Source organism: Anas acuta, chromosome 1 (assembly GCF_963932015.1).
Source record: "Anas acuta chromosome 1, bAnaAcu1.1, whole genome shotgun sequence".
Lineage (NCBI taxonomy): Eukaryota > Metazoa > Chordata > Aves > Anseriformes > Anatidae > Anas > Anas acuta.
In genome coordinates, this window is record NC_088979.1 from 106364283 (window position 1) to 106374337 (window position 10055).

Below are 10055 nucleotides of genomic sequence, written 5' to 3' on the forward strand. Positions count from 1 at the left end.
CACACTGACATTTTGGCAGGTGTCAGAACGATAGCACTGAGCATCAAGAAATTCCCATTAGACTAGATTCTAGGCATATGTAAATCAGCAGAGCTAAAATGCATTAGAGCCACAACAAATTATACCACTTAGAAATCTGCTCACAGGTGCCTGCTATCCCTACTGAAATACCTTTTAAGTCAGCATTGTGCACTGTTATCTTCTTAATACCATGTTGCTTTGAGTATTAAAAGTCATATGCCATGCCTCTGACTCAATGCAAAACTCAGCAGACTAGAACTAACAAACTTATTGTGAAGGGTCTGCAAACCGCCTATAATATTTTGTGTCCGTTACATATCCAGCATTTTCATAGAGTCTTGTATTTTCTCTGTGTCCTACTTTGCTTTTAGGAAAGACTACAGCCGTTAAGAGTCGGAGGGTGGTTTCTGTTGTCCCAATGCACCTTCTTTTTGATATCCTTTGTTCCTTTTATTTTGAAGACACAGTAGGTTGGTTTCGAACAGGCTGTTCTGGGGTACGGTATTCATAAACTGGTGTTCACAACTCCTGAAGAACAGATCATGCATGCTGAGCAGTTGTTGCTGGTTCACAGGATGTCCGTGAATCCAAGACAAGTGCACATTTCACGAAGTGCTGGGACCAATGAAAAATAGAGGGGTAGCTCTGAGGGTTGGTGCTCCATTGGCTCAGCTAGCCCACATCTGCCACCTCTGTTCTTAATGGAATTCCACAACAAAAGGGTCCTTATTTGTCCAGAATTCTATTTGGATTTAATCACTCTTATATGAAAGCAAAAAATTATTTTCTTTTCTAGTTCATATTAAACCAACTGATTATTTTACATGCTATTTCCAGATGTGAAATCACATCAGCTCAGTAGAAGTGATACGTTACATGTGTACATTTTTTCAATAGTAGAAAATATTGGCAAATCAAAATAAAATAACAGAGTACTGTGCTCGTTCAACAACAAAGGGGAAAACTTGATGTAGAGCAATAATCCATGAAACTCAAATTTTACAGAAAACCAGATATGACCTTGTATATTCCTGAATGCAAAGCAGCTACTACATAGTCTAGTACTTCCTTACAGAGAACTGGAGAGCAGCCTAGCTAGAAATTCCTTGAGAAGTGTTATGATGTTCGGATACTTGAGTACAGAGCAAAGATCTTGTCATTGTAGTATTTGTGAAACGTCTTCTATCAAGTCAAGACTCTGTGTTCAATAAAATACATATAATACTAAGTAATAAATAGAGAAATAAACAATAAATGAATTCCTTTGGTCTTGATCTTCAAGACTGGCAGTACAAAGAACACCGAAGGCACTCCGCGTTAGGCATTCTATCTGTGTGGTTGTCACGTCTACCTAAGGAATGGTGTGGGTAAGGAATGAACAGACATTTTAGCATCCATGAAATTGCATCACTTTCCAAATTTTAAAAATAACATTTTATAGAAGAACTGGGGGACAACAGACACAATCCACATACCTTGGCATGTTTCAGTTAACAAACTCCAGGAAAAAAAAACAAAAAACAAAACACCAACAACAAATACTGGAGAAAAAGCAACAAATCTTATCTCTTTACATCCACCGTTTTTATGCTTTGTGAGCCATCTGAGTCTGTGAACACAGGCCAAGTACCACTGAGTCCTAATGTTAACTTGGAGACATACAACAGCATAACAAAAAAAACAACAAACAACCACCACCAACAACAAAAAAAGCACAGAGATATTTTAAGGAAGATAACCTTGTACTTATAAAACAAAAATAAGGTATCAAAATGATGAATCCTATCTTATTTTCCTAATCATCTCCCCCTAGAGGCCGCAACAAGCTACTTCAGAGAACCAAAGACAGCTTAAGGTTGGAAGGGACCTCAGGAGGTCACCTGGCCCATCTCTCCAATTGATGTAACCATTTTTGGATTTCTGAAAAAAAACAACATACTGCTTCTCTCAGAATCCATCTGGACAGAACATCCAGAATAGAGATAACAAAGTACATAGTAAAATGGGTGAGCAATTTCCTGAACAGTCATATTAAAAAGGTTATGGAAAGTGAGAATACATCATGCTGATGGTCACTTATCAGTGGGATTCCCCAAGGCTCCGTTTTAGGGCCAGTTCTCTTCAACGTTTTGGGAGAGAAGAGAGCAGAAGAAGATGCAGAGGGAAACGGACTGGTGTGATGCGGCTGTGGTGCCTGTGACAGCACAGAGGATGAGTCACAGTGGGGGAGCTGTCATCAGGGCCAGCAGCAGCAGCGCCACCACACTTTGGCCTTGGCCGTCGGTGTGTGCAGTTTGCACCTCCTGCAAGCCATGGCTCGGCTGATCTTCCTCGCCCTGGCTGTGCTGGGCATTGCCCAGAAGCCGTGGTTCGTGGATGATCATGTGGATGCAGATGCAAATGAGCGAATGCAGCAGCATGCGGAGCAGCTGATTGAAGGCATGGCTCGGCTGCTGCATGAGATGGAGGAGAGGAGCCAGGAGCAGAGCGGGGTGGCCTTGGGAGCCCTGCTCTTCACTGCCTTGCAGCAGTGGCAGCTCTGGACCTTTATTGACCTCCTTGTCCTGCTCTTCGGGCTCTGCCGGTGGCTCAGGAAATGGAGACTTGGGCTCCGCAGGAGCAAGCAGGGCAGCTACCCAAGGAAGAAGAAGGACAAAGACAACACCAACACCGATGACACCCGGGATCTGGGCAGGGTTTGGGCCAATCACACCCAGTGGCCGGCGCCGCACATGGCCGACAAGTGCAAGGTGGTGGAGGAGCTGGTGGACAAGCTTCTTGGTGCCTGCCAAAGACTCTCCGGGGAATCTCTCTTCAGGCCACGGCTGCAGCCGGCCATCGGTGTGGGCTGCTTCTCCGAAGACGGGAGTACCCGGCAGGACAACGTCCTCTACCGCCTGCTCGTGCCCCTGAGGTCTCCCCCCGGGCACGCCTTCCACCCGGAGCTGGGCGCCGAGGGGGAGACGCCAGCGAGGAAGCCCGGCCTGCGCGTGGAGCTGGAGTGCGCCTGCGCGAGGGAGCGGCTGGTGGGGGACATGCTGTGCTTCCTCCACCACCCCGAGCACGAGCTGAGGAGCAGACAGGAGCCCAGCCTGCTGCGCACCCTCTGCACCGGCTCCTACCTGGATGTGGAGGAAACCACTCGCTGGTTCCAGGCCTTGGTGAAAGCAGCCTGGGAGCTTCTGCCGCAGTCGCGCCACTGCCGCCTGACGCTGCTGCCCTCCCGCCGCTCCTGCAAGATCAGGCTGGCCAACGCCTCCCAGAGCACCCTCTCCATTGAGATCACGCTTGGGGTGCGGCTAGACGACTCGGACTCCTTCCTGAGCCTGGAGTAGCCGCGGCCAGCTTCACCAGCAGCACGGCGCCGCCAAAGAGCTGCGCTGTGGCAGAGATGCAGTCTGTCGGGCACACGGCCAGGCATGCCCGACCCCACAGCTTCCACCTCAAACATCTGCAGCCCCGCGCCCGTATGCTGGTGAGCAAAGGCTTTTCCCCCCACGCCCTGAGGACGGCTGTGATTCACCACCTGACAGCCACAGCCCTGGCAAGCCTGGCAAAGGAAAGATTGCCCCCTGCGCCTGGATGACCTCCTGCGGTGCCTCTGCTGCTGCCTGGAGAAGAAACACCTCAACCGCTTCCTCGAGAGGGAAGGCAACGAGAGGGTACCTGAGGAGATGGATGGTGGTGTCCCCGGCCTCCCAAGCAGCTGGACTGCTCAACTTCTTCCAGGCAGTGAGCACCCAAACTCTTGGAGAGAGTCCATTCCGTCAGGGAGCTTCATCCTATATATTGACACCAATAAACAGCCTATGTGAACAAATGCTCTGACCGTGTCTGCGCAGCACTTTGAGGGGGAACGTGGGCACAGGGTGCTGAGTGCACCGCTGTCACAGAACTGCAAATTGTTTTCCTGAAGTGACTGGCTGAGGTTGGAAGGGACCTCTGGAGGTCACTTGTTCCATCCCCCCCGTTTCAAGTAGGGCCTCATAAAGCAGGCTGCCTAGGACCATGTGCAGATGGCCTCTGACCATTTTCAAGGACACCACACCCCCTCTGGAAAACCCGTGCCATTGCTCAATAACCCTCACAGTAATATACCGGGTTCCTTACATTTTGGATACAGTATCTCAGTGTTTCTGTTTGTATCCATTGCTTCTTGTCCTGTCACTGCGCACACTGAAAATAGGTCGGCTCTGTTGTCTTCGTACCTTCTCTTCGGGTTCTTTTCTGCAAAAGTGCTTTCCAGCTGGTCAGCCCCCAACCCATACTGGTGCCTGGGTTGTTCCTCTGGAGATGCAGGACTTTGCATTTTCCCTTCTTGAACTTCCTGAGTTTCACTGTATTGTCCGGATGGTCACATGGAAAGAGTTGCAATTAATCGCTCAATGTACAGTTGGAGGTCAGTAATGAGTGATGCTCCTCACGAGGGACAACATTGGGACCAGCACTGTTTAACATCTGTGTCAATGCTAGGGACAGTTAAATTGAGTGCACCCTCAGCAAGTTTACCGATGACACCAAGCTGTATGGTGAGGTTGACACACAGGAGGGAAGGGATGCCATCCAGAGGGACCTGGACAAGCCTGAGAGGAGGGCCTGTGCAAACCTCATGAGGTTCAGTAAGGCCAAGCGCAAGATCCTGCACCTGGGTTGGGGCAATCCCAAGCCCAGATACGATCTGGGCAGAGAACAGCTTGAGAGCAGCCCTGCAGAAAGGATCTAGGGCTGTTTGTTGATGAGAAGCTCAACATGAGCCAGCACTGTGTGCTTGCAACCCAGAAAGCCAGCTGTATCCTGTGCTGCATCAAAAGAAGCATGGCCAGCAGGTCAATGCAGGTGATTCTCCCTCTCTGCTCTGCTCTTGTGAGACCCCACCTGCCGTTCAGCTCTGGAGCCCCAGCACAAGAAGGACGTGGACCTGTTGGAGCAGGTTCAAAGGAGGGCCACAAGGATGATTAGAGGGCTAGAGCACCTCTCCTATGGGGAGAGGCTGAGGGAGTTGGGGTTGTTCGGCCTGGTGAAGAGAAGGCCCCAGGGAGACCTTATAGCAGCCTTCCAGTACCTAAAGGGGGCCTATAGAAAAGCTGGGGAGGGAGTCTTTGTCAGGGAGGGTAGCGACAGGATAAGGAGTAATGGCTTTGAACTACAGGAAAGGAGGTTTAGATTAGATATAAGGAAGAAATTCTTCACTTAGAGGGTGGTGAGGCACTGGTACAGGTTGCCCAGAGAAGCTGTGGATGCCCCATCCCTGGAGATGTTCATGGCCAGGCTGGACTGGGTCTCAGGCAACTTGGTCTGGTGGGAGGTGTCCCTGCCCATGGCAGGGGATTAGAACTGAACGATGCTTAAGGTCACTTCCAACCCAAAACATTCAGTGATTCTATGATTCTGTGATTCTGTTTTCAGCAAACTGTAGATATTAGGAATATTCATGTAATCTTAGTGATTTCTCTATCTTTGGGAACAAGTAATATGAACAGAGCTAGAATGCCACAGAATGTGAGAAAACAGAAAACTACTTTGGTGTGGTAGGTGTACCTGCAAAACAAACTCCACCAGTGCACAAACCACCATCTAAATGCTATGAACCATGTATTACAGCTCTTCTGTTGATGTTCTGAAAGTAATTATGATTGTGAGCTGTCAGAAAGATTCACTGCACCAATTACATTCATCACCAACTGACAACCTACCTAGGCAAACCCTTTTAAAATCTGAGCCTCCTACAACACTAATGAGCATTAAAGAATAAAATATATAGCTCCCTTGAGTTGGAGGCACAGCATCATAGCTTAACACTGCTATAAACAGTAAATCTTTATATATGCCTATTGGCGGTGATATGCCACAAATGTCAGCACAGACCCTTGTTTTCTGACATCATCAGTAATGCTCCTCTTTGTTACACTTATAACGGGCAACCGAAAATCAACAGTACCACCATAAAGAAAAATGTTTTTTTAATGCAGAAACTGAAATTTCCTCTTAGCGTTGGATCAAGCAGGGTGGCACAGAAAGACCTGCATATGACTTTCAAAAATTGAGAGCTCCCCTGAAGATTTCTAGGTCTCTCCCTAAAGACTTTGCTGTTAGCTTCCAGCAAAAGATTTTATTTTTATTTCTTAATGCAGTGCTGGCCATGGAACGGTGCCACTGTCTCTGTCATATTCTATGCGGCAATGTAGCCATTTGTCACAATGTCATATGCGCTACAGGATCTCATTGAGGTGTCATGCCCTCAAAACCCATTCCTGCTGCCAAGAATGAGACACAATAAAACAGGAGTGTGTGCTACTAGAGAAAGAAATTGTTTTGTTTGTCAGGAATGTTGAGAGCAGTAACTTCACTCAGAGGACTACTCTCAGATTATTTTAGCACAGCTGTCACACGCACAGATAAACCCAGAGAAATACACTTTTCAGGATCATTATTTGTACAGCATTTCAAAACAATTTATCTTGACCTAATGCTTTCACAAATACATGATACTTGGAACTCCTGGGTGCGTCAACAGGCCGCTACAAATATGAAGCCTAGATAAATGTAGCAATCAGCTGTGTACTGCTACATGTGGAATACCATTTCATTAAAAGAAGGCAAAGCAACAACCAGAGCATCGCTAAGTAGAGATCTCTAAAAACATGCTAGAAGAAGAATAGGAAAACTGTTTCAAAGGTGAAAATCATTTCAGACCACCTTTACCAAAAGGAAGCTGATCTACAGTAAAAAGGTGCACAAATACCTGTGTGAAAGAGTCATAAGCAGTGTACTCAGAAGCAGATGTTGTTGCAGCCTCCCTGCCCATGCTCTCTGGGACAGTTCCAGAGGGGTCCGCACTGCCCAAAGGGAGATGCAGTAAGCAGAGCCATCTTCACTTGCATTGTTAAGGTAGAAAACCTTTAGGTGGTGGGAAAGCCTTCTAGTGTGTATAGGAGAACACCCTCATATACATGTATGCACCCTGAATCTATAAATACATATCCCATAGCTATCTGCATAGTCTGTCCCATATCCACTACCCTCATATAAAGTTCATATGCTCTTGGATCATCTGCACAAAGCACTGAAATAGGAGTCAAAGCACAAATATGAATAATGTGTAGGACATATACTGGAGAAGTACTTCTGCCTCTGGAATGTGATGTTTGGAAAGGTTCTTGGCAGGAACTTCATTACAAAATAACACCTTTGATTGCTGAGTAGGGAAGAGAGGTAGGAGAAAGAAAAATCAGTACCTACCAAGAGTAGAGGAGGAGAATTTGGGCTTCCAGTTCAAGAGTCTCATATGAAGAGCCAGGCAATGAAACATTCAGCTTGTCCACACAAGTGCAGGCTTCCCATCACCACAGATGCATCATCTTCACAAAAGGGAGTGAAATAGATAAGAATACAGAACTAGTCTCATAAGCAGTAAGGTAACAACCTGCAGGACACAACTATAGCCCTTTGTGGCTGGCAACCCTTGGTAGCTGAGAGGTGAGGTCAATTAGTCCTTCTGATAGCCCATCTGGCAAACAGGTCTTCTCTGTCTGGCTCAGGCAGAACTAGAGAAATGGACCTTGCTCATCTTGCTGCTCCTGTTGCAATGTCTTTTACGACTTGCTTCAACTTATAATCCCTTCGAGGAAGGAAGGTAGGCAGAGGGTAGTCGGTACCTGTGTGGAGAAACACCAAAACAAAGGCCACAGGACTCACCTTAGAAGCACTGGCTATGCAAGAAACACCTGAACTTAACTGGAGATTGGCATGAATCAAAACCTCATCTAAGTGTCATGCCCCTTGTGCTAGTAGATAGAGCATGCTGCTGTAGTAAGATACGGCACTGGGTGCCCATCTTCAGGAACTGAAGCACAGAAACAAAGCAAATCTACATGGTTACTGTATGAGAGCAGAGGAGAGCACAGCATGCTAAATTGGACAAGCATGACCAGCTCTGCAATGAATGACAGTTTTCCCCATTTTCTGCACAAAGAGAGGGAACCAGGATACTTTGTTTCTTTGCTATTCCTTTGCTATTGGTACAGGCAACAGAAGACCTGATGCTTTCAGCATGTATAGGAATGCTTAACTCCATAGGGATAATCTAGGAAGACGTAACATAAACCACAAAAAAAGTCACAGCAAGGAAAAAAAAAACCAACAAACAGAGCAAGAGCATGCCAGGCAACGTTTGCACTAAGAAAAATTCTGGTCTTGTTCAAGTACTTCTGCCCTCTGAAGGCTGCCCCAAACTTGCTTGCATCAGCAAGAACAGCAGCAACACCACAGGACCCTAATTATGATCAGCCCTTTGCAGGCTATAAATGCCACCACAATTCCCCAAGCACAGAGTAGGCTTCCCAGTGGTGGTTCTGCAGACACTCTTTAACACCACCACAGGGTGATCAGAAGAAACAGAGCAAAGTGTAGTGTCACAAACCACCACAACAATGGCTGGAATGAACTTGCCAGTTCTCAATTTCTTTTACCAATCTGCAGATGGCAAGATAATCTTCCAGTGAGGAGTTTGCAAGCACTTGAGAAGTTACTGAAGTTAGCACATAGTGCAAAGTAGACAACATGTATCTTTTGATTAGCTTTGTGCCATAGCTTAGTTATACACCTATATACAAAACGCATTCAAGAAGTGATGAAAACAAGTTACATGGAGCCTAGAAAAAGTATTTCTTTTCAAAGGTTTAACATTTTCTGAGCTTTAATTTAATTAAATGCCTTCCTGCACTTCTCTGTTAAAAAACCTCACATTTTCTGCTGTTGACTCCATTCATTCATGTGTATCAGAAGAATAAAAAGTCCATATTCATCAGGCAGGTTGAAGTCCAAATACAGCTCTTTATTCACCTTGCACAAAAAATGCAAGTTATGTATCTCTATTCAATAAATACTGGATAACATTTTTCATAAGTCTTTAGACCATTGTAATTATACAGTCCACCTCCTGCATAACCTAGCTTTTCACAGATGTACTACTGAAGTGATGCTTGTAATAAGTTTTACCTACCATTCGCCCTGCTGAAATCTCTTAATTAAGACTTTCAGACACACACAATAATCCTACCTTTACTGTTCCTGGAGGACTATGCATATGCATGAATGATCTTTGCAGCTGGAATGTTAACGCTGCTGAGGGTAATATTCCATACATGAAACAGTAGCCATATGCCCACACATCATACCCTGCCCTTTTTACATAAATATAATCCAAATCTACATTTTGGGATATGCAGTGTTTCAGGAAAGATAGCCTGAGAAAGGAAGGTTCACTGGGCAAAAGTATGTCTTTAAGCCTTGGGGGGGGGGGGGAGGAAAAAAGTAGAAATAATAGTTCGGATGCTAGCTTCTAAAAATAAAATACAGTTATCAGAGCTTCCTGGCTATTTGACACCTTCTTTTCTCTGCAGTAATAAATACATGGAAGAAGGCTTCTATTTTGATAGCCCCTCTGAAAAACCCTCCACCTCCTTCAATACAAGATAATTTTTTTTTAAGTACCTTTTAAGATCATTGCAGTTATTCAATCTTCCTTTCTGCATAACACAGGAAAATGTATTTTCTGGCTGAGAAGCATGAGACCTTTTAGAAAGCTATCCAACCCTAGTAATATTGTAGGATATAGTAGGATGTATATAGTATATTGTAGGATGGACTTCTTCAGTCCATCAGACAAAACAGACACCTCAGATACGAGGCACCTATGCACACGCTGACAGGGACCAAGATTTGTCTTGACATCTTACCTAGTACAGCCTTCACTGAAAAAGTGAAAGGTCTCCGTTTGATGCCCTGACTACCCTAGGGGTAGGCAGCTCTCACTCACATCCTAGCAATGTCCTTTAAGCAGCTGCTATTCCCAAGGTGCAGAGATGCTCCCAGTCTCCTCTGGGTTTGCTTCCATATGGACAACACGGGTGTTCAGTCAGAAAGAGAAAAGTCAACAGTGGTGATTACTACTGCCTTCCATTTCCTCTCTGCTAACCACAAACTGGGACCTAGTTCTCTCCCCTTCCAACACAACACCTTGAGGACCTCCTGAA

At 45.8% G+C, this 10055-nt stretch overlaps 1 protein-coding gene across 1 annotated transcript; it reads left to right on the forward strand.

The window, feature by feature from the left end:
- Positions 1-2333: 2333 nt before the first annotated feature.
- On the forward strand, positions 2334-3854 carry LOC137856932 (inositol 1,4,5-trisphosphate receptor-interacting protein-like 1). The gene has a single exon (XM_068683238.1). The coding sequence runs from the start codon at positions 2334-2336 to the stop codon at positions 3354-3356; it is 1023 nt and encodes a 340-aa protein (XP_068539339.1). The 3' UTR covers positions 3357-3854.
- The last annotated feature ends 6201 nt before the right edge of the window (positions 3855-10055 follow it).